Source organism: Hippoglossus stenolepis, chromosome 18 (genome assembly GCF_022539355.2).
Source record: "Hippoglossus stenolepis isolate QCI-W04-F060 chromosome 18, HSTE1.2, whole genome shotgun sequence".
NCBI classification, from domain to species: Eukaryota; Metazoa; Chordata; class Actinopteri; order Pleuronectiformes; family Pleuronectidae; genus Hippoglossus; species Hippoglossus stenolepis.
Window position 1 is genome coordinate 2276232 of NC_061500.1, and position 25500 is coordinate 2301731.

General features: G+C 44.4%; 1 protein-coding gene across 1 annotated transcript in view; it reads right to left on the reverse strand.

Moving 5' to 3' along the window:
* Positions 1–6450: 6450 nt before the first annotated feature.
* The window catches only part of LOC118125671 (ephrin-A5b), a 68552-nt gene continuing 49502 nt past the window's right edge, over positions 6451–25500 (reverse strand). Inside the window, exons 2-5 of the mRNA XM_035184503.2 lie at positions 18420–18712; positions 11204–11269; positions 11034–11114; positions 6451–10129 (exon numbers count right to left, since the gene is read on the reverse strand). Of these exons, the coding sequence (XP_035040394.2) occupies positions 10005–10129; positions 11034–11114; positions 11204–11269; positions 18420–18712 (565 nt within the window). The 3' untranslated portion in view covers positions 6451–10004. The remainder of the gene's footprint in view (positions 10130–11033; positions 11115–11203; positions 11270–18419; positions 18713–25500) is intronic.

The following is a 25500-nucleotide window of genomic DNA, read 5'->3' on the forward strand; positions in this document are numbered from 1 at the left end:
CGAGCTGAACTTGTTCAGCTGAGAAGACAACGTGTCCCATTGATTCTGGGTGAGTCACCTTTCAATCAATGTGTTGCATTTGTTGAAATGAATAACAAACACATTTCTTCTGCATCTCCAGACATGTAGAGACGTTCTCTTCTGTCATTTCCTCGCCCTGCGTCTGCATATTTCAGGTCTGATGGATGTTTTCACAAAGGCCGATCAGAGCAAGATCCAGTGAAGGTTAAGATGCTTATTAAATATTTCCTACATATTTTCCCAGTGTTAATTCTTTATTTATCTCTCGTTAAAAAAACTAATATCACAGTATTTTCTTACATCAAAATCATGGTCTCTTTTCTGCAGGAGCATTAGAGCTAAAACAAAGATTTATATTCCATTTTCCCTTTTAAGAATAAAGTTAAAATGTTGAGAATAAAGTCAAACTTTGAACATTTTATCAAACTACTAAAGTTAGCAAAAGGCCTTGTGAAGATGAACTGGTGAACTCCTTCTTCAGAATCAGTTTTAGTAACGATGCAATTATTTCTTTTTTGAGGAATAAACGGTGTCGTCATTGGTGTTTGAGGAAACTGTGCCGATAACTGCGTCTGTTCACAGAAGGAAACCACACAAACTGGGAAAGATGGAAAGAACCATTGTAGAGAGAAAAAGATTAATTATCAGACAGGATGCTCCACACTGGGCCGTTTTGCCAATATTGATTTTTTTCCCTCAGGTATGGGTTCTACCGTTCACTCCTGTATTTGTCTGAATAATAGATCCGGCCCGTTTCAGCAGCCTTGAGTCAATCACAGCTCGGCGCTGTGTTTTCTCTGGCTCTCTCCTTTCAGGGAGCCCATTCAGCTCGGAGCCTTGTACAGCGAGAGCACGGAGCAATGAATATGTTCTATTCCACTCGGTCTTTATTTTTAGTTTGAGTAGACTTACAGATGGCCTACATAAAACTGAATAGGGCTTCATTTTAACAGCAGGGCAGAGAATTGGCCGGCGAGCCTTTGTGCGGTCTCTATTATGGGAAAACGGGGGAGTTGGGTAATACAGCCTTTCCGCTGTACCACGCGCACGCAGCCAAGATGATTTTTTAGCGATGATTTCTGAAATGGGCTCGTCCTCCGGGTTCACTGCTGCGCTGCCACGCGGTCGAAGGTGACGCGGTGCGATTCTTTGGCTGCTGATATTACATCTCATCTCCCTCAAACACTATTCATCAGACGAGCGATTCCATCAGCTCGGGGCCTTCAGGGGAATTAAAGATGAGTGGAATAAAAGTTTGGAGATCTCCCTGTGAGATTAAATTAACACCAGACGCTGTTAAGATCAACACAACGGGAAAATGAATCAGAGGAATGAAGGATTATGAATGAGAAGGTGTCAAACCTTTAACTTTCTGCGTTTCCCTTAAACTGTGATTCTTTATTTAATACAACCTGAAAGACCGATCAGTCAGTCAAAGCTTTAATCCAACACAGGACCAGATCAAACTTTATCTTTCATGACGGCCACAGCCTCAAATTAGTCAATCTGAAGCCATTTTCACACGTGACCTGCAGGTAAAGTCTGATCAGGTCCGGACTTTACTCACAGTTTTCTTTTCACACATGAACAACACAGCGGGAGGTTTTCTGCAGATCCTCCACATGATTCAGGTGAGAGGGGGAGCAGCCGGAGACAGGAAGTGACCTGTTACCTCTGCTGCAGAGATCGTGTGATTTCACAGAGATTCACTTAAAGGTGAAGCTGTCTGGATGCCCGGCACATGTCCGCTGAGGCCAGCGTTGAACCCACAGGTTTAATTCATTTAGTACAAGTCTCCTGAGTGGTTGTGGCACAGGAGGTAGAGTGGGTCGTACACCAACCGATGCCAAAGTGGCAAAACACCGAATACTAAATCCTCCCTGACACGACCCGGCTCGGGAAGCCAGAACACAAAGAGAGACAACTCTGTTAAAGGTTTGAAGAATCCTCCTCGAACCACAGCACATGAACTCAACTATTCAAAGTAAATCTGTGAAGTCAGAAAAGCTGAAGGACAAACTCAGGGGAGCTGTTGATGTGAAAAGGTGTTATGTAAAGAAGCTTTGTGAGGAAGTGAGTCGACTCTGAGTGCTAAGACTTGGAAAACTGTGTTAATACAGTTCATTCAGCATTTACTGTTCCTGACCCCAGAAACTGTGGAGTGGCTCCAGGTCAGTGAAATGAAATCTTCCCTCTTCGCTTTGCAGTGATTAGACCCCGCAAAGAAAATCCTGACACACGTTTGTTTGTGTTCTCACTATTCAGGTAAAATAAGGAAATGATCCTTAACTTTCATCTTTGCTCCTGACTCCCGGGTCAAATGATCAGATAGAAAGATCGTTAATCTAAAAAGAAAAGGTTGGTTCCAAGATGTTTTACTCATTTGGTTTGAATAGAAATAACAGTAATTGGGTTCAGGAGGAGAAACTGATTCTCTGTGGTGAGAACCCACAGGTGCCAGGTGCCGTGACGACACGTTTTCTACACGTGTGTCGGCCGCTTGGCGAGCGAATAAACCACGAGGCCAAAAGTGTGTGGACACCAAACATTACAGCCAACATCAGTTAAACAGTAAAAAAACAGACAAACTTCATTTTGCTTATTTAAGGCATCCACAGGATTTTGCTCCTGATGTTGTGCAGATGTTTGGTGATAGCATCTGGCTCGATAAGCTCCAGATCACCTTCACGGTGTGGGATGTGCTGGAGGTCAGGTCGATTCAACTCTTCCATTCATCCTTTATGGATTTGTGTCGTATCGTTGGATTAACATTTCCCCAGAAGAACCCAGACCATGAAAAACAGACTCAAAGCAAAGCAGACGGTGTCCACATAGTTTTTGGGGAGAAACTCTCTGCAGCTGCCGTGTCTCCACTGTATCTCAGACTCTCTCAGACCACACAACAGACTCCACTTCCTGTTTTCTGGAGGTGGCAGGTTTCTTCACGGCGGCGTTAATAAAGGTGACGCACCTCGCACCTCCTGCTGAGGCGTCTGCGGAGGGAGGCGCGCCGCAGATGGAGGAGCTGAGAGGAAACAGCTTCTAGTCTTTTACTGGTTTTAAAAGGAAATAATGGAGCTGGTTTCCTCCGCACGCTCTCAGGTGGTTTAACTCTCCCATGATGTCACGTCACTGTCCACTGAAGAAAAACCCACAAACTTTAGAAAGGATTACGATGGTCTTATTATAAAAAGGAACAGAAATATCCACCCAGGGTTATAAAACTGTCTCTTTTCTTTGATTCACAGTGAAAGTGCAGAGATGAGTTTTTAAGAACACGTCCCTCATGATAATCTGTGAGAGTCTCACGTTAATCTCTCCAGCAGCAGAGCGGACACACTGTGATTCTCTGCAGATAATCCTGCTCCTGTCAACAGGTTCCTGCCTTTATCCTCCAGGATCGGACAAAAACATCCCTCAGTGCCGGAAAACACTGATTAAACCCTCGCAGAGAGACGTGGGTAACCATGACTGATGCAGGGTTTTGATGATATGCTGGAAAATTATATAAAGATGAAAATGTTCATATTACTCGATTTAAATAATGACCTTTATAAAACGTCACAAGACAGATCTTTGCTCCTGAGTGGAGGTTGTGATTTGAATCTCTTCCTCAAACACTTGTTATTCAAGTTAACTGATGTTTCATTTTCGTCAGATCCTCTTTTTTTCGTTTTAATATGTTCATGATTTTGTCCTGAGTCTCGTCAGGTAGATTTTCATCTGCAACGCTGGTGAAGACAAAAACTCCCATGATCCCACGCTGCTTCACGACATCATCAAATAAAGTATTTTGTTATTGTTTTGATTTAGAGACCCCTACTGGCCAAAGGTTCATATTGTAAGAAGTAGATCATCGTGTTATTTGTCTGTACTGTGGTTACACAAAGCATAAGCAATATAACAATGTATAATATAAATCGTTATGTTGCTATCAATTAAATTTTTTTCGAATGGAATTATAACCTTTTTTAATTTTTGACGTAGTTTTTAATTGTGTATTTTTCATGATGTGAAGCAGTTAAATAAACTTTACTGACCTTAAAGCGACGGCTGGAGCTGTGCTGAGGCGTCTGATGTCAGGTGGTAGTGATGAGGAGAAAACAACTCGCTCAAATAAATCCTCACTTTCTCTGTTAGCGTCATGTTCGGCTTTCACAGACTTTATTTCCTCCCTCGTATCAAACTCGACAGAAATGAAAGATTGACGTTGTTTGTTGTTTCGTCGCAGATCAAACGTGCGACTCTTCTTCAGGTCGAACAATTTCACTTTCTCTGTTTCCAGCAACAAACAAACTCTTCACAGTTTGAGCTTCTTAGCGATTAGCTCAGTAACTTGTCTGTGTCTCTTTTTCCTCCCACGCTTCCTGTTTCCCGCCACCTGCAGCTTGACTTCGGCGGTTTCCTCCACTTCCTGTTTCCCTACACCTGCAGCTTGACTTCCGGTTTCCTCCACTTCCCTCCACCTGCAGCTCCACTTCCGGTTTCCTCCACTTCCTGCTTCCCTCCACCTGCAGCTCCACTTCCTGCTTCCATCCACTTCCTGGTTACCGACCACGAAGCCCCGCCCACAACCAATCATGGTGCGTTCACGTGCTCCTCGGAAAGTCCCGTGTCCTAGGTGGTGAAGTCATGTTCATGAGCTCTGATGTCAGAATGTGGATAAAACCCGGAGCCTGTGAACAACATGTGTTGTATTTATGTGTTTAGAGTTTAAACAACATCTTAACTTTACAACATTTACATAGTGAGGATCAGGTGTTACAGGCTTAAATGTATATAATTTAAAACATGTGCACGTTAATCATAAAAACGTCTTTATCTGCTAAAAAGTGATGTTGGGTGCTTGTGAGAGATGAACATGCAGTTTGAAAGTGTTCACATTAAAGGTTATATTTAAAACTGGCTGTAAAATTATGTTAATGAGCCGATAAGTGATGATGATCCAAGTGTGAAAGTGATTTTTCAGATTATTCTGACACCACATGAAAGCACAGGCTGCCCACTCTGCCAGAGGAGAACCACGATACAACGAAAACCAGACACTCCAGGTCAGACAACAGAAAATAAATCACAGTGACCTATTAATATTCATGCAAAAATACTTCAACGTGACAAATACACATGAAAAACAACCAGTTCTAATGTGACCAGTGGATTCGTCCTTGCAGCTGATTCTGTTTATTTTCGCTGCGAACTAGACGCACTTTTCTTTATCAGTTGTTCTTTTCTCTTGGAATCTTCTTGGATGTATTTTTATTTTGCAGCGTGATGTTTGTGAGACACACGACAGGGACATGTGTGTTTACTTCACCCTGAGCGGACAGGGATTCAGCCAGAGGCTCCGAAGGACACGTTCTTCAAACAGACAAAATAAGGCTGTCGTGGGAATTTGTTTTAATTCCTGAGTTGCTTTGCAGTTAGTTTTTCACCCCGTCATGAATGTGTATGTGCAGAATCATTTAAAACTGGAATTCACTCTGTAGAGTTCATATCTCAACTGTCCCTTAAATTTAATAAAGCTGCAGCAAATTCCACACATTCCCCCTGAATCCATCTGATTTATTTCATCAAGATCTTTCATATATCTATTATTCCTTGTCAGTGAAAATGTAAAATAATCTCACAATGTTTAAGAGAGTTTAAATCCTCCATGGCGTGTGTGGGTGTAATGAACGACACTGTCAGGTTTTCATCACAGAAGTTGGAGAACTCTCGTTTTGTAGCTTCATCGATTCAAAGGGAATAAAATCAAGGATATTTTATTTTCAGTGTCTTTTGTGGGACTCAGTGAACTTTGCGGAGGAGCAACATCAAACCGCTGGAGTCCAGAGGAGATAGAAGAAGATTTCCTTCCCCACCAGGAGGTCACGACTCCTCCGAGGCAGAAACCTGGATTTCACTCCTCAGCTGCACTTTATTACCGTCGATAAAACAGCTTGTTAGTTACATCTGACCAAAGAACAGCGTGTTCTTGACCTTTTTCTGAAAGATTTCCCGACAGCGTGCCGTTCTAAATGCTTCGGGGGTGCAACGTCCCGGTGGAAGGTGGCAAAGTCAGAAGAAGAGCAGGAGGAGACAGACAAGGTGAAAGTGAGAAATGGAAGCAGACAGCAGAGGAGGCGAGGAGCACAAGAGCGTGCGAGACGAAGTTCTCTTGGCAGAGCTCCCGAAAGCGCTGCACATTCCCGCAAGATTAATCGAAGCTGTTTCTGTTTTTGTTTTTTCAGCCTGCGAATTACCTCCAGATTATAGAGAAACAGCTGTTCACCCACTTCCCCCGGACTGTGTGATTATGCAGCGAGTGACAACCAAGACAAACACGCGGCGCTCGCTCGAGCCGCCGTCACGCCTCCTCCATGTTCTTTCCATTTCACAAACTGTCACTCATTTACATCCGCGTTAATAAAACAACACCAGACACAGTGATTACAACGACAAAGAAATATTTATTAAATCATTTTTGTTGTTTTGCTTATCTTGTTAGTCATAGCTGCTCCGACACGTGTATTTACAAAGAAATGGCCTTTTTGTAGAAAAGTCTAGTGAGGGACTGAGCAGGAAACAGACAGCAGAAGAGTCTGGATGAGTAACAGCAGAGGACGGAGCTCGTATAGGCACAAGGTACAGATACTACCATGTCAAACAGAAATGTGCGGCGCTGCGGCACGTCCAGGTGTCGTTAGGCTGCGAAAACATCACGTGGCTAAAACAACTAAAGTTTCCCAACGCTGACAAAAGCACACGTCCCTTCTCGGGATGGAGAGAAGCTTCCGGCTACGTGGAACTCGAACCATGTGAAGAGTCGTCCTCCTTCTAGCACATGTTCCAAAAAAACGTTGATATCTGATGCGGAAAACACGTTTTTCTTTCATCCACAGACAAACACATCGAGCGTTTTCACGGCCGGACGAGAAATAAGCGAGAGGCCGTCACGTGCGTGCACCTCGAAGACGACGGCAAAGATGAACAAAAGCAGATTCTTTTTCTTTTTTTAAATAAAGGAGATTCTCCGTTCTTTCTTCTCTTCGATCCGTGATCGCCGCCCGACCACGCTGAATGTTTGATATGCGCCACGCTCGCACTGACACACGTGCCCACAGGGGGCGCCGTTACAATCCTGCATTTTTTTTCTTTCTATTTCATATAAAAGACATATAAAATGAATTAAAGCATTTATTATATCAAACGTTGACTTTTTTTTTCTCGCTAAGAACATTAATGTGTCAGTTAAATCGTTCCTTGAAAAGAGGTGTGAAAAAGGGGGAAGTATCTAAAATCGTATATGTTACAACAGGCTAACTGCTGGATACACAGTATCCACGAAAACAAACTGATCGGGGTTTTGACGTTGTGGCGAAGGACTCCAGTGACAGTGGACTTTTATTGTGAAATGTACGCAGGCGGAAAGGTGTCAGGAGGAAAATAGTTTTTAACATTTTTGTCCCTCAAATTAAAAATCATTCCCTGAATAATCAACATGCTGAAAACACATAAACTTCATACCCTCAACATGCTTCATTTAATAATCATAAATTTAACGTCATCACCGGAAGTTATTTCCTCTTTCAGCTGAGATTTACTGTTTTTAAAATGATTTCACATTTGAGATATGAGATTATTTTTTTTAAATCTGGAGTGAATATAAGAAATAATACAAGGTTATTGAGACGCAGTAATATCAGAGATTTCTGTGACTATTTGGGATTTTTATTTTAAACTCGTTGACATTGTTTTTAACGTCTGACCCTGATGACATCACAGTGACATCATCAGGGTTCAGGTTCGATCTCGCTGACACCGAGAAGTTTCGCTAGTTTTTGGGCCACTGACGAGAGAAATACACGTCTAGGAAATAATTTTTAGTCTTATAATAATGAATATTTGTTAAATAGATTTTACATCTTTATTCATATATTATTTTCATCTTTGTTTTAAATGTATGACTTCTTCTAAAATTATTATTTTTCCTTTTTTCTCTATAATAACACCTTAATATTCTTTGTTCTCCTCATATTGTTTCTTTTTTATGGTAAAACTCAACTTTATTCTACTGACATGACTTTAATAAAAGACTCTTTATATCAAAATGACGATTTAATCTCAGTCTCAGATCTTTCCTCACAGAAGTGGCCCTAAACTGCTTCGCACAGTGACATGAGCGGGAGCTGCGTGTGTTGTGTTGTGTTGCAGACGAGCAGGTTGTGTGTTTGGCAGTGAGTGCGTGTGAAGGTAACAGTGCTGCATCTGGTCTTTAAACAAAGAAAAACTCGAAGAAGAAGAAGAAGGAGAAGATGAGTATCGATCGGAGCAGGAGCAACACGCAGCTCCACGCTTCTCCTCCTCTCCCCCAGTCCCGGGTCTCGGTTTCACTCCGTCCAGGGGGGAGAACCGGACACCTCGCTCTGTCTGGCCCATCTCTCCCCCGCTGGGCGATTTTTCATCCCAGAAATAACCGGCTGCGAGGTTGCCCCTGGTGTATCTTCTGTACAGACGCCACTTTACATGACATCAAAGAACGCAACCCCACACGCACACGCCGCCGCCGCCGCCGCCGCCACCTGCTCTGCAACCCGCTCATCTTCAGCTACAGGAGACTTGTGCTGCTCCACCGGAGGAGGAGGAGAAACCCCCTCCGTTCAAAAAAACAAAAGACTAAAATCATCTTTTAAAACCTCATGTTAATCACGGACACATCCCTGAACTTTGTAGGAAATTTGCCTCTATATACAACAGTTGTGTTATGACAGTGATTCACAAAAGCAATAGTGTAATAGTAAAAACAACATTTGTGACATTCATTAATGACAAAAACACAAGTATTCTACCAACTTCTACACCCTGATGCACATCAGACGGCTCTTTTTTTCTTCCTGGACTTTGTTAAAAAATAAAAATAAAAAACAATTAAAATCCATCGTCAGCAATCGATGGGAGCAGATACACAAACTGTTTCCGTGTGATTGTATCAAATGAACGTTGTGTAACGTGAACTAACTGTAATGGATTAGGTGGTTTTTTTTTTTATTGCCTTTCTACTTTGTACGTACGGACTAGAACCAGAAACAGAAAAAAGCACGAGGACTTCACAATAAATAGGAAAATACATTTCGCCTGGCAAAATACCCAAATCCACTTCTACACTCTGTTCAAATAGTTTACTGTACACCCGTGTTGGCTGCTACACTTGAATTACGTGACTTATCAAAAAAAGAAAAAACAAACAAATACATTAATCCGTCATTAAATCGCCCCTAAACAACCACTAAGAGATGAGTGCTTCTTTAAACTTCTTTTTAATTCTTTTTTTTTTAACTCTCGACGAGGCTCCTCCACTCCTCTTTAACCTGAGAGGAAGGTTAAGTCATCAAACGCCTTGGCAACAGTCTCCTAGCAACAGCATCCTCATTGTGTTTCCTCTTCTTTAAAACCTTCTCTCTGCTTTGACGTGAGATTTAATCATGTTACATGTTGGGCGGGGGGTGTTTCTGAAAACAAAAATGTCAAACGTCTGTAAACTCTTGATCCTGCTGTGAACTGGGAACTGATTGTGTTTTAATGTGTGTGTGTGTGTGTTTGTTTAAAAGCGTGTACGTGTGCTTCTCTTGGACACAGATACATGTGTAATATCTGCAAACTGTGAACAGCAGCAAGGCGAACAGGTCAGAGACTCTTTCAGCTCCGGTGCGACCACCTTCGCACCCGGGAGCCGCAAAGTCAGGAATCGAACTAGTTGGCATTTTCCAAAAAGTCAAAAAAACAACAACGGCTTCGGCGTCGAAGTCCCGTCGTCTCTCGTTTCCTCCGAGAGAGACCGTCAGTGTTTCTTTTTATTTTTAATTTCTTTTTTTGTTTTGTTTTGAAAAGTGCTCCTTCAGGGGAGAGGGGTTGGAGGGTAGGGCGGCCTGTGGTCCAATCAGGACAGTCCATTCCTGGAGAGGGGCGGGGTGGGGGGTGGGGATGGCGATTCCTCAGACCAGGTGCTATAAAGACAAGATGGCAGCCAGGAGTATGAGGGCGGAGCTGAGAAGGAGGACAGAGGTGTGGCGTCGACCAGCGGAGTTGACGTTCCTCCGGGCCGGCTCCGGCGACTCGTGGCTGATTCCGTCTGAGGAAGGAAGAGACGAGCGTTAGCGGAGAGAACAGCTGACGTGTGTGAACGAGCGCAGGTAAACATCGGCATGTAGAACGAGGCGGGAGAATCAACCAGCCGCCGCGGCCCCGAGGCCACAGCTGCATATTAATCATGTGTCATAGACGGTGAATGAAGATGTCTCCACCTCCTCCCACTTCACAGAACTGAAGACAAAATGTCCCGGACGTCGAGTCGGAGTTTCACGTAAATTAGAAACTCTACAGGTCTATGTATTACAAGTTTTTATACATGTAAAATGGTATGAAAATATAAAAACGTTTATACAAACTAATGACGAAAGTATCATCAGTTTAATAGAGTGATAACGGCTCAGATTCAGTTCACTGTCAGGTCCAATCATGTGTCACTGTGACGTCCTCCAATGGTTTGTGAGCTGCTGTTTTGAAGCCTCTGAGCCACGCCCACCCACACCTGCGACCTGCACCCATTGGACGCTACGAGCTGTCAATCACCCCACTCAGAATCTACTTTACACAGAATAAATAGTTTATTAACAGCCGTAGTGTTTATCCACAGCTCAATGAAACACAGATTTATCCTGTTTTTTTGTTTTAACAAACTATTCTTCATCACCATCTTCATCAACTTGTGACATTTTTAGCAGCTTATAAGCTTTAAGTGTCGTTCTGCTTTTAATTTAATTCTTCAATTATTAAACTCGGCTTCAAACAAGTCGTCCATAATGAAGTAATGAAAAGAAAACAAGAGAAAATTCAAAAGGAAATGAAAAAAAAGAAATGATGGGAACACACGCATACACAACACACACACACACACACACACACACACACACACACACACACACACACACACACACACACACACACACACACACACACATTATCTTCCCACCCACCTCTGGGTTCTAGTGAGTTCTGGTTGTTGTCGTCGAAGTCGACCCCTTCCTGAACGCTCCCGGAGTTTTTCACACAATTGTCTGTGGGAAACAAAGAGCAGATGTGAAGATTAGTGGAACGTCCCCACGTGCAGGACGGCGTGGACAAGTGGACGGAGCCTGGGACTCACTCTGAGGCCTGACGAAGACTTTGAGTCGAAGGCAGCTCCTCCTCCCCTTGTCGTCGGTGATGGAGGCTGTGGAGAAACGGGAGCGCCACACGTTACACTTTGTCATTTCGAAACCCTGAACGTGATCTAATCTGCGGCTGCGTCATTACACAGTGAAATGAATGGAACCATTTTGTTCTCAAACAATGAAAACATGACTCTGCTGCTGTTGGATACAAAACTTTAAGATTTTAAACAAAGCAAAGACTTCATTTCCACATTTTCAAACACAAACAATATAAATGAAACAGCTTTAAACTTGTACTTTATGAACCAAAGACACGAAGTCTGACTCCAGTTTTGAGGAGTTTTCTAGTCGCACTCGACTTTCTCCCTCTTCACCGGAGAACTCTCCACTCGGAAATCTACCTTCACTCAGACTCAGCGGCAGAAACGTTCAATCTGACAAGGTCGATTGTTTCTTCATCACAGGTCCTCCTCACTTCACGTCTTTAATTACAGTCTGAAGGGCTTCGGCTCCACTTCCCTCTCGTCCCGGTGTAAAAGCGTTTACGCTCCGTGTTTTACGACATGAAGCCGCTCAATGTCACCCTCATATTTCAGAAGTCTAAAGTGGCCACAGGCTGTCGTTTCTGCAGATGTTCTGCTCACCTGCAGAACCTCATTCCCTCTGTTTCCTGATTGTTAAAGGCGGAGATTAAAAAAACATCTCCTTTTTGTTTTTTTGAGTTGTTGTTGTGATTGTTTTGCAGAACTAACAGAACTAATTAGTTTAGGAGCGGAGCTGGGGACCATGAGAGACGAGGACGTCTCCAGCTGTGACCAACGACTCTGCTCCTGTCTTCACTTTAGAAAATGTTTATGTTTCTTCTGGTCTTATCTTCATCCTGCAAATGATTTTCTCTACCTCTTCTCCTCTTGTGCACTGATACTCTGACCTCTCCTGCTGCCTGCTGAGTCTCACAGACACACACACACACACACACACACACACACACAAAGACACACAAACAAGCTTATGCATGTTTGGATATGCTCGACCGTGTGTTGGGTATACGTGCATGTATGTGGCTGTGGTTTCCTGAGTATGTGCATCTGTGCACGGACGTGTCCACAGTTTGTCCACACACACACACACACACACACACACACACACACACACACACACACACACACACACACACACACACACACACACTCCTCAATCCTCTCAGCCAGACGCTCCGTGTGATGGATTCTGGCCCCGGCGGTGAATTCCCGGATAAAAGTAAACCATGTCAGTGTTTCCAGTGTCTCTCATTTCAAAAGGCACTCTATCAGATGGCGTGCGGCTGCGAGCGCAGATAAAAATCATCTTTAAAAACTCCACCAGCAGAGGGGGGAAATAAACGAGGGAGGAACAGTGTCAATCACGCTGCTTCTGTCTGTGTCAGCGGGTATCGAGTAACTTACCTCACACCCCCACAGAGGCTGGAACTCACTGACTCACGGCCTGTGTCTGATCTCCACTGGACTAAACTCTTCTATCTTTATCTCTCTCTAACTACTTCATTAAAAAGTCGACCTGTGAACTCCTGCATGCGGACGAGCAGCTACTTGAAAGAAAATACAGAAGAATAACTGTCCACGGCTCCAGTTACTGCTGCAACCAACCGATTTACTGGTTACGAGCTGATCTCCTGGTGACACTTGATTATATTACAAGTCATTTATCTATAGAACTGTCACAAGGCAGAACGGTGTCCCTTCAGTCCCAGGAGACTTCTGTAAAAGACATATTCTGTCAAAGCAATGATCCAAACCACAGAAATATTAAATCTATAACGATATGAAACAGAGGAGAGCTGCAGCTTTCTACAGTTCAGAAACAAACTGATGTTCAGTTTATCGTTGTAGCTCTATTATTCAGATAATTATCCAGAAACTGATGTTTAGAATTAGTTTTTTAAATCCGTGAGTGAAATATAAAGCTGCAGGTAACCATAGAAACAATGCACATTCACACTGTCGTGTCAATACATGGATTTCCTACAAATTCACAAACAGCCAAGGATGTACGATGGAAAAAAAATGTTTCCACAACAACAGAGATTTTAGCTATTTAAAAAACGTAACTGCTTCCTGGAGACGAGAGAAACTAAACTTAAGAGGTGAATTTGTATGTGACGCATGTTTGATGGACATCTGTCGTCCCCGGCTGCCGACATGATTGATGCTCTTATGAAAATGTCAAATGTCACCAAAAAAAGGAAATTAGCTCCAGAGGTCGAGAGAAAAGATCTGCACGTGTCCGAAAACACCAGCTGACAGCAGGTTGAACTCTAAAGTATTAAGTTGATTTTATACCATTATATGTCCTTAGATTATCATATTATTAATATAAGCGTCCCTGGTTAAATGCCAGATGTGTTACATGAATGTAAAACGTCATATTAATGATGTAACCAGGCAAAGCTTCACTGCTGACGAGCTGTCAATACTTGATCAGTGTTATTGATCAGTGACTCTGAGCCGCTGCATCATCTCATCACTTCATCACAACACAACGTGATGTACCTTCCGTGTGAATCTGTCTCACCTGCCTCGGACCCTGAGGACACGTCAGACACGGAGCTTTGACAGTCTTCATTAAACAGCCTTAGACAAACAGTGGCAGTGTGAGACGTCTGACCTTAAACACCATGTGTGTTCCTGCAGTTTCACAATAAAACCTTCAGGACGTGCACGGCTCACCGGAGCTGACAGCTGATCCTCCACCCCGACGCTTTGCTTCCCCGGGATAATGAACATTTTACGACTCATTACTTTGCTTTAGAACTGATTCGTGCAGCTTTAAGTTCACGTTGAACCCAGTTTAAACTGACTACATATGTGAGATGGATAAATATTGAAATCGCAGTTATCGGCCATGTTCTTATTGTTCTTACGAATGAAGGACGTCTCTGTAAAGACAAAACAAGCTGAGAAAACCACAGCAAACCGCAGGAGGTATGATACGACTCTTAATTTAATTCTTTGCAACCAAGTAAAGATGGAAGCCTCAAACATAACACGCCGGCTGCAGCAGTAACAGTAGCTGACATTTAATCTAGATTTTAAAAAAGCGACATTAAAAGGTTGAAATCCACGGAGGAGAAACCTCGGCCTCCAGGGGAATAAAACACAGCCGCTCCTGTTTTCCTTTGGTAAGTGATCGTGGTGAAAGCAGGATATTGCAAAGTCAAATATCAGCAGACGTCTCGTAGTCATTATCTGCTTTGATTTATTTCTGAGGCTGACAACACGTATCTTAAATATAATATTTGTTTCTGTACATGTCTCTATACCTTCTGCTGATCAGGGATCTGTGACTACACCAGCATGAGACGCATGTTCGGCTTCATCCTGATACTTTATCGATCTCCGTCCACACGCGTGTTTGAGCTGCGCATCAGTTACTGACACACCTGAAAGTGCAGATCACATGACCACTCATACTTTAGAAACGTGTGTGCAGGTGTAAACAGGAAGCAGGTTTTCTCTAAACCACAAACGAGAAACAAGACGAGAGATTTATTTTCTTGGAAAGTGGAACTGAGAGAGTGACAGTCGAGTCGTGACTGAACCAATCAGGAGGAGACGGCATTTAACGTTTTTAAAAACAGGAGCAGCAGCGTTTTTTAAAACTTCTCCGACTCTCAAAGTAAACACAGCAACAGAGATGAGTTTTAAAAAGAAAAGGTCGACGTGTGGATGAAGCCTCGTCACGTTTCAAACTTTGTCCTGTTTGTTCTTGTTGCAGCTGTTCCAGGATCTTTCCTTTATTATTTCCCTCCTCTCATCCTTCGTCATCCCCCCCCCCCGTTCCTCTCTCATCTCACACATCACAGATTCCAGCACGCACACAATTATCAGACTGTCTCTCTTCCTCTCTCTCTCATGTCTGCCACGGAGGTCAGAGTCTGGGTTTTCTGTCCTCGAGCAACACACAGAGCCGTGCTTCACCGTGACTGTAACTCCAGCTCAGCCTGCAACTCTACACTGCAGCGTCACTCAGGTCATCTGGACGCCGCCTCCACCACAGCCATGTTAAACCTCGCGGTCACACGCTCGGAGTCAGAGTCTGTACATGTTCAGCCATGTGATGTTGATCAGCAACACGTTACTGAACACGCCGGGCTTTCGGCTTTAGGTGAATCAGCGAGACTGGGACATATTAATACTGTGAGATCTGATGTTTTTCTTGCGATGATCAGTTTATCTTGGCGAACAAAGCCCGTTGTCTTTGCCTCAGCCGCGAGGAGCTAAAGGGAAACCGGTGCTGCGCTGCCGGGGTTCATGTCATTACCGATGTGAATCTGCAGTGGCTGCACAGAGCGGGACCCGAGCGTTTGAGGGCTTTGCAGGGAGACAGTCATCCCTCTCACACGGGGAGAGCCAGACTCTCAACTGTCTCCTCTGAAAATTGGATTTCTATCCCCTGAGATTAGGATCAGACTTCCCCAGCTCCACCGCGGCTCTATTAGAAAAACATGCCGCCCTCCGAGGCCACGAGGAGCTCGCGGCGCAGACCTCGTCGTCATGGCGGTGACCTCTGACCTCCTAAGACCAGCCGCAACACTGATCCGACACCAGGCTTTCCCCCGGGTGTCTGTCTGTCTGCCAGACGGACAGGCCGGTAGCCAACTGCAGGTGTCATCTATTTGACGTGGCCCCGCCTCCCGCCTCCCGTCCCCCCCGGCCTCGGGCAAATGACAATCACCACGACGGAGGACAAAGGAGCGTCTGTCTTCACGGAGACAAGCAGACGTGAACCTCCCGTCTATGTCACTTACATGACCACTTAGCAGATTCCCAAACCGTATTATCTGTACAACACAGGTATTAACTATCAGCTATTGTTGGCTTTGATAAAGAAAGACACTGTTAACACGTAATGTGAGTCTGATTCCAGCAGCTGATAAAACACAGGGTTCCTCTGCTGAGGTTCTGGATCGGGACGATGCTGATGGGAAGAAAAACAAGGATCCATCTGGGGAAAACGTGTTTTTTATGTATTTTCTTACTGCATTAATATACATGTCAAGACTTCCAAGAAAAAGTCTGAGTGAGTAACGGATGAAATAAACTTTGAGTTAATCAAAGAAAACCGTTTAAAGTGTCACTGACGATGGCTGGATCACCTCAAGCTCTGGAAAGCCGTCAAACTCTCGTACAAATTATAGGAAACTGCATTTTAAAATATCCTGTTCTCTGAAAGAGAGAATAGAAAGTACAAGCCCGTGGGGATAGAAAATGTTTTCAGGAACAAAACCGAGCCTGAAATTCTAAGAACGCACTAAAGCAAAGGATTAAACAGCAGAAACCTGTTAGAACATTCAGCTGCACTAATAAACATTTCTTATTAACAATGGATTCAATTACTTTGTTATGTAAGAGCAGTCATTCAGTTATTAGGGAGAGAATTATGGACTCTGCAGCTGCTTCAGGTCTACACAGTATTATAGAGAAAGTCGTGTTTGTATTCTCCAGGTCCGTGAATGTGTTTTATCTATTTCTGCATGAAGTGCACCTATTATCATATAAGTTCATAATACTGCTGTAGTTTAACTCTTCACAGTGGAACACAATGGTAATAAACACTTCCTCAAGCAGTTCCTCTTTCCAACGACACAACTCCACACAATGAGAGCAAATACTGGTTTCACGTTGATCTCTATGAGTGAGTGGTCGAGGCATGTTCCCTGAGGTGTCTCTTGTTGTTTCGGAGTTCGTCTCCTCACAGGAGGAAAAAACGTGTCCTCGCCGAACAATGATCTGATGGATGAGTCATGAATTTGAGTCAGCGAGAGATCGGTCCATATGGTCTGAAACTGCTCAAAGCCATATGGACGCACTCTCTGCCATTCTCTCTCTCTCTCTCTCTCTCTCTCTCTCTCTCTCTCTCTCTCTCTCTCTCTCTCTCTTAAGACGATCAATCATCATCAAAGTCTGAGAGAAACTCGTCTTCCCTTTCGTTTCACATCAACCGGCGCCAACGGAAACAAATGAAGCGGACTTAGCCAATATATGATTTTTCTTATCGGCATCCAAGGGCGGTGACGTCATCTATTCTCTGGCAGACAGCAAACCACAACTTCCACTAACTTCATGCAGTTGGTTTCAGATCCATCAGAAACGTGTGGTGAAGAGATTTAGATTCGGTTAAACTTGCATCAGGACAATTCTGATGATGTAGACGACACGTAAGGAGATTGATTTACTCCCAGAATCATAAGAAATCTACTTTATTTTAGATCTAGACTTTGCTGAAAATAACCAAACCAAACTTATTGTTAAAATTTAAATAAAACTTAAACCGGTGTGATAAGAACTACCGACAATGACAGAAAACAAATTTGAAAAAAAATGTATGGTGTATTTTGACTTTTGACTTTGCTCCATTAACATGGAGGAGGCAATTGAGACATGTTGCTGATGTAATGTCTTTAAGAATTTTGATTTTAAAGCAGCTTTTCTAAAACACCTGCTCCGAGTCTGGAGGCTGAAAAGCTTTCGACCAAATCTTTTTCCCTGGATCTGATATTTTCGTGATGCACCTTCTCTCCTCACGATTGGTTCCTGGTAAAACTTCTGAAGTTCCTCTAACCACAAGTGTCGGTTAAATTCCTCAAATCTAGCGTGGAGCTGGCTGTATCTCATTTAGTCCCTCGCTTCTGCCCCTGCAGGGCACTGACTTCACTTATGAAAACATGACTTCCCAGCTGCTTGTTTTCCCAAGCCTTCTCACAGGAGGAGGAGGAGGAGGAGGAGGAGGAGGAAGCTGAGTGCAGCCAGTCAGCAGCGAGGAGAACAGAGCTTCAGACGAGACCTCGACAGTAGATGTTTTGCTCCCTCAGGCTCATGTTTTGGCTCAACCATCTTTCCAAGGACTTTCAAAACAAAACCCAAACACTGCTGCTGTGTTTTCACAAGTTTCTGAGATGAAGCTGATACCAACGCGCTGATGTAAGACCTGGGTGGAGCTGGGTGTCTCGCACTCATCCTGATATAATACCTGAGCTTCAGAACTGATACTGAGGGGCGAGGAATGTGAAAAGTTCAACAAATAAAAAGCTAAATTCCCATTTGAATAAATCAGGAATAAATCACTGAGTTTTCGAGGCCATTTACAACATTATGGGAAAAAAGTACAATCGATTCTGCAAATACTCCAGGGTGGTAAGTGGATACTCACAGATATAGTAGTACTCTCTGCCGGGGCGGAATTCAAAGCCCAAGGAGAAGGGGGTGAAGAGCTGAAACTTCTCGGAGAACTTGAGCGGCCCGTTCGGCGACAGAGGCCGGTTGCACTCCCAGCGCTTGAAGCCCTTGGCGGTGTGGTCGCAGGAGCTGTAGCCGTCGTAGTTCACCATGTAGAGGATGTAGCGCTCGGCCCGCTCGTCCGCCACCGGGCCGATGTAGTGCGGACAGTAGACGTCAAGGTAGTCGTTGATGCAGACGTCGATGTGGTAGTCGCCCCGGTAAAACCTTAAGGAGGAGGAGAGAGGGAAGAGGAATTTAGGACATATGCAGAGAGAAGTATTTTGAGGATATTACAAATGAATGATCAATGTTTTTCTGATCTGAGGTTTAGAGAATCAGATTTGGTTAAACTTGACATGACAGTCAGTGACTCCAGATGCTCATTTGGCACAAAGTCCAAAATCAGTGAGGCAAAGACGAAAGTGTTGGACGACATGCAAGGAGATAAATAAACTCTGTAACTCTTAAACATGCACGTGTCCGTCATCACAAACCAAGAGGTTCATTATAACAGGTCGCAAAGTATTCAGGAAAACAAGATGGGTTTGGAGGTGCATACAAAACTTCCTTCAATGTACAGACCTTGAAATTAAATATTCTACCTCTCAAAGTTTTAGATTTTGGTCTTTAAGTTATGTCCTCAGTGAATCTCAAGTCTTAAATCCTTATTTTCAGGATTTAAAGATGTGTGTGATGCAAAACTACATTTCTATCAGTAAGAGTAAAAAGGTGTTTATCAGATGTCTGTGATGTCGGTCTTCCAGGTCGAGGTATTTCTAAGCACAAAGGTAACTGCACGTATTGAAGATGTCTTTATGTTACAAAGCTTCTTCAGTTCTGTTGTTAGGCTTCAGGGTCAAGAGCTGCGTTTCATCGATTTCATGAAAAAACACACACCGAAGCTGTAAATCAGGTTTTCAGGCCCTGAGCTCTGAAAGATATATTCATACGATCCCGTGTTTCATTTACGCAGAAGGAACATGTGGCCACTTCAGCTTAACATGTCTGGAATCAGCTCAAACCACAGTGAACACAGATGGTGTTTGTCATGTATCTGGTATTGGTCGTGTGGTTCTCGATGTTTAGATGCAAAGATAATTCCCACAACGGCTTCATACAGAAAACAGCCATGTGATCACTCGTCATGACCTTTCTAATGATTTATTAATCGTGCACACATCCTCTCCCTGCAGCATGATGCTCTGTGGCTTGTGCACATTTAAGACCCAGACACCCTGAGGCCCTGCTTTGCTCAGGGGCACATCAGAAGCAGCTGTTTAAGTGTGCGGACGTTGATTTGTATCCTTCGCCCTCGATGCTTCGCTACGGAGCTACAACGAAACCTTGGGTATCTCAGCGAAGCCACAACAGAAGAAAAATTGACTTAATGCGCTCGCAAGCTGAGGCCGTACTTTAAAAGACACGTTCAAGCTGCGGCTCCTCTGGTTTTATTTACAGGGTCTCATCACGTCAGTCACAATCATCCCAGGCCTCTCGTGGGACTCCGATGAAACCCCCTGCAACACACCCGCCGCGGCACAAACCTCTTACCACACACGCTAGTCAGTCCTAAGCCATATATCAATGTTAGTGCTCAGCGGTGATGACTTATGCTGGTGCTGAAATTAAAGTCCCCTAGCGTTACAGGGCTAATCCCCTGGTTAGCATGTGCCTTTAGCAGCTTTAGGAGGATCCCTCTGCAGAATGAGATTTTCATTAGCCTGATATGACAGCTTGATGAAGGAGCCCCTCGTGGAATCTCCGAGTCTGGGAAAATGAAGCCCGCTCTCGAGCATCGACTCGAAAAGGCCCCCAGATCTCGCGCCTGGTGTTTACTGTAAACCGAGTGGACAGGAGAAAGGGCGAATAAAGAGCAGCAGCGAGAAATGCCAGGTATTCGTTCCAGTGATTGGAAACACATATTCCCAAAGGCGCCGTATAAGGTTGCATTTCTGAGGCTTTTAGCGGAGACAGATTAGGGTTGGAGGGCCGGATGGTTGTGTCTTCGTAGCTGCTAATGGCCCCGAGTATCACTGTCATCCTGCGGATGTCTTCAATACGCCAGCTCTGTTCCCTGACACACTGAGGGGCCGACGACAGAGCCAGAGACTGAGACATGCAGCGGGACGACGATCCGATAGCAGTGAACTCGCCGCTGCACCACAGGGGGGGGGTTTTACACTGACGTTAGGCCATCGCTGGTCACATATCGGATATTACTCCTGCTGCTCGCCGAGGAGACAGAGTCGCAGTCAGCTGATCTGAGGCCAGGTGTGACAGGGAGGGAGGGGCGGAGACGCAGCTGTTGCCGCTGACACGTACATGTTCGGGATTCGGGAGGCATGAGCAGCATAAAGAGAGGTGTGTGCTCGCCTGCTGGGGGTATCAAGTTGTCATTGCACAGATTGTAAATGTGCTGCCAGATTAGTGGCCGTCCTACTGGGTTTGCAGGGGCCACAAATGAGCGGATGTGTGTGTGTGTGCATGATAGCGGAGTGTGTTGTGGCATCGTCGGCCATACTGTAATCTTTTTCCCTCTCTAATTATAGTCTGGTCAGGAGGAGAAACCGAAGCTCTTGTTTTCTCAAACAGGTTTTTGTCCTCGCTCCAGTCCCAGCTGAGCACTTTGTCCCCGGGCAGACGGAGCACGGCCTCCTGCTCCGGAGCTGCAGGCCGATATTATGACTTCCAGGGGTCAAGCGCCTGCACAGTATCGTGTCCTCGCCCAGAAGCGCTGTGGGGACGGGCTGCTTTGTCCTCCCGTGTCTGGACTAAGCCTTAAATGTTAGCTTCAACCTTGCGAGTGTCAGCGGCCGTCAATCAAAGCTGACCCGGGAGGAACGAGTGAGATTAGTCGGGATTAAGAGGAATTTCTAACTCAAACCTCCGGGGGGAGAAAGGTGGGAAAGGACTTTGTGAAAGTGACGATGACCCTGTGGGGGGCGATGGAATGATCCTATCCTGATAATCCAGACAAATTGAGACATCACTTTAACAGGATGTTGCTCTAGAATTTGAAATGTCATTTGAAACTGTGAATAACACAAACTAGACACAACTCACTTCCAGTATATTGTGCTGGGAGCAAAAAAACGGAAAGATCGACAACTAAAAACCAAACAAAACAGAGGATCCAAGTGCGTCTGACAAACGAGGGAATGTGAATGACTATGAAAATAACAAGAAGTATGATAAAGATCAGGCAGGAAGAATTAAACAAGAAGCGCTTTTTCAAAAAATTACCAAAACTGAAATCTGATTGGATTTCGTCCTGCAGCCAGAGGGAACTTTGTGGATGAACTTCTAATTTCCCCAGATGTGTGTGTGTGTGTGTGTGTGTGTGTGTGTGTGTGTGTGTGTGTGTGTGTGTGTGTGTGTGTTGTGTGTGTTCATTAATCACTAAAAATGTTCCTTGGTTTATGAATCCCAACATGAATCCCTGTGCACCTGCATATTTATTATTATTGGCTGTTGATGGTCAATCCACAGAACACACATGTGAATGGGGGTCAAACACGGCTGAACACACGAGTCTGTGACACACAACCGAACCACCGACTGCACTTTTTGTTACAAAAGACGATAAAATGCACAGTGAGATCCGGCACATGTTCCAGATGTTTGCCAGATGGACGACCACGAGGAGCTCTTTGAGTGGCAGAAATGAAATATTGATAAGACACGGAGCCATAAACACAGCGGCCGCCTCAAGATGTGGTGGATGACATTTCGGCTCTCGCCGCCTCCTGTTCTCCTCTTTAACTGAGACTCACCAAAGACTTTCTCCTGCTGGTTTCTACTCTGATCTCCACCATCTCTACACTGAGCCTCTGATCTATCCCCCCCCCCCCCGCCTGGTGCGGACCGGGCCGAAGCGTGAGAACCCCTCCATCCTTCGTTCATTTACCCAGATATAAACCTTCGGCGGCGCTCGTAATCTGCAGCAGCGTCGCGGGTTTCTTCCTTTTCATTACCGGGAAGATTTATTCATCTGTTTTCTCTAAATGGTTTAGTTGTCATAGGCTATTTACTGAGTCATTTAGCCTTCACGGGGCTGATCGGGGCAATTTCAACAGTTGTGTTTTCCTTCTGGCGTTGTACGGAGCAGCAGCGGGGGGGGAGCGAGGGCTGATGGAGGGTTCAGGGTTTTCATAGCAGGAGGCGGAGAGAACGATCCAAAAAAAATAATAATAAAGAAAGAAAACAATCTAAATCCATTTGTCTTGGGGATTAATGATCCCTGATTGGCTGAATTACTCACGGCTAGTTAGAGGAGGCTTATCGATGAATCAGCCGCTGGAGCTCTTAACAAAGCACACATCTATAGGATAATCCTTCTTATCTGTTACCTCCCCCCCCCCCCACTTGTTTGCTTTCTTTAGGCCCATTTAGTGTTTGGCCCCGGCGCAGGTAACGTACGGAGGGAAACGGACAAAGAGAGAGAGGGCGGGGGTGTGGATTTAAAGTGGTGGATGGAGGGTGAGGAGGAGAATAGGAAACAGTGATTGACCTCGATGGACCTTTCGCTGAAACCTAATCCTGCTAAATAACGGACAAACAAACAAAAACACAGCCTCCATGGTGGCGGTAATTATTCCATTAGTGGAGAAGTTTCCGTTGGCAATCAGCAAGTGATTATAAACACAACTCACTGAACTCTAACTAAAGGAACTTTAATTGGCAGATAACGCAGCTCGTTCCAAGAACTGTGGAAGAAAGTTACTGGAAACATTAAACTGTTTTAAAATGTTTTTTTCTCCGTGTGTCCATGTGAAAGAGTGAAACCTTTAGTTCCTCTCACACACCTGCCACATATCAGGTGTGCACAGATGGCATCAAAGTCATCAAATATACTGAATATAAAAATACAGCACAAAATATAATTAATCCCAGAACACTTCTAGAAAAGTTCCTTGTGAAAAACTCTCGTAGAAGCTAAACTTAACAACTTCGTTCACTCGTTTGTTGAGTTTAAGTCTCCTTCAAAAATTCAAGACTAACCGAAAACCAACAGTAAAGTTCTGTGAGGCAGAGGAAAGGAAAGAAGAGAGGAGCGAAAGGATGAGATGGAGAGAAGAGGGGGAGAAGTGAGTGGAAAAGAGAAATGGAGCAAAAGGGAGAAAGGGAGCAATTAGAAACCTGAAGAGAAGAAGAGGAGAGGAAATGAGAGGAGAGGAAATGAGAGGAGAGGAAACGAGAGGAGAGGAAACGAGAGGAAAACAAAAGTGAGGAAAAGAAAGTGTAGAAGACAATAGAGAAAGAGAAGAGGTGAGAGCACAGGAGAGGGGGTGAAGAAAGGAGGAAAGTAGAAGAACAGAAGACAAAAGAAAGACGAAGGTGGGAGGAAAAGGGAAGAAGAGCAAGAGAGAGGAAGAAGAAAATGCACTGGAAGGAGAAGAATGTAGACAGGAGCGCAGGAGAAAGTAAAAACAGGGGGAGGAGAAGGGAGGAAAAAACCTCCTGTTGTTTTCCTCATGAACAGTTGGGTCAGACGAGGGTCAACTTCCCAGGCTTATTCCAGAAGGAGAGAAAAGAGGAGATGCTTTCAGCTCAAAGAAACACACGATGCACACACACACACACACACACACACACACACACACACACACACACACACACACCGCGACACTGTCTCCGCTGACTGAGTTCAAGAGACACACAAACCACAGACCTCATGCTGCTTCTATATCAAATCCTCCAATTTGCTGCTCCACAAAAAAACGATGTGTACGAAATGACTCTTTTAAAAAAAAAAAACCACACCATTAAAACTCTGCAGTTCCCAAACACAGCCTCTAGGGGGAGCTCTTTGTGGGGCCAGAAAGGGGGGGATATCAGGCCTGGTTCATGTGGTGTGACGTCACCAGATGGGGGTCTGTCCATCCCGTCGCCCTCAGGGCTGGGGCGGGGGGTTTCGATCAGCCTCTCTCCACCTGTACCATCATTCAAGGCTTTTCGCCTCTGGGAGGTTAAAGCCATTATTACTTAGTTGGCTAATTATATACACACATCTGTCCGAGCATGTCTCAAACACACATGCACGGGGACGGCATTTAAACATATAGTGTGTCGGCCGGGAGGCTCGGGCGACTGGGTGTCGACAGCGCAGAGATGGGAAAAATGGAGCCGGCAACGCAGAGACAGTTCCCTATTTCTGGTTTTTTTTCTCCTACTGGGAACAAAAAACCAGAGGAGGTGAATAATTGGCCTCAGATTGAAAACACATTGTGGGAAGAAGGCACCTCGGACTAAAGAGAATGAGGCTGGAGAGTGGGAGAGGGGGGGGGCAGAGCCGGGTGGGGGGGGCCTGCTCGTGGATCCTGGTGGTCCTGACTGTGCCAATCACTGAGTCGTCCCTCGGTGCAGCTGCAGACGCACAATGTGCCACGAGAACAACACACAGTGTGTGTTATGTAAAAGCTGCATGTACATTGTGATCCGTCTGCTGGCTCACTTTGTAGCATGCACCACATGTGATGTGCGTATTTAGGAATAATTAATGATGATATCCTCGTGTTAAAAGACTCATTTCACACATTTGAAATGTTGTTAGAACAAAAGACCTCTAGAAAAACTCTTTCACTTTTCCAGAACAACATTTACAACTGATGAGGAAAGTTAAGGCACTAACTCAAGAGTATTAGTCTCTGTTATGAGTCAGACCTAGATTTCCCATAATGCAACTAAACACCACCTTTCCTCTGACCCTCTCTTTCTGTTTGATGTCTTTCATGATCAGAACGGACGCATCCAGGGAACTAGACACTGAGCAGAAAGGTCCAGTCACTTTTCTAGGATCTGGGTTCACAGACATGTTCTGCAGCAAACTGCACGTTAACATTTACACCATGATGACGTCATGTGAACAAATATATTAAAACCATCAATCTGACATCATCTACAGGTCCAGGTGAGCTACACATTAGCCTCTAATCTCAAATATCCAAATAAATATCGACTCACTGTTACTGACTTCTCTGTTAAAATTATATTAAAACTCTGAATAACAAAAT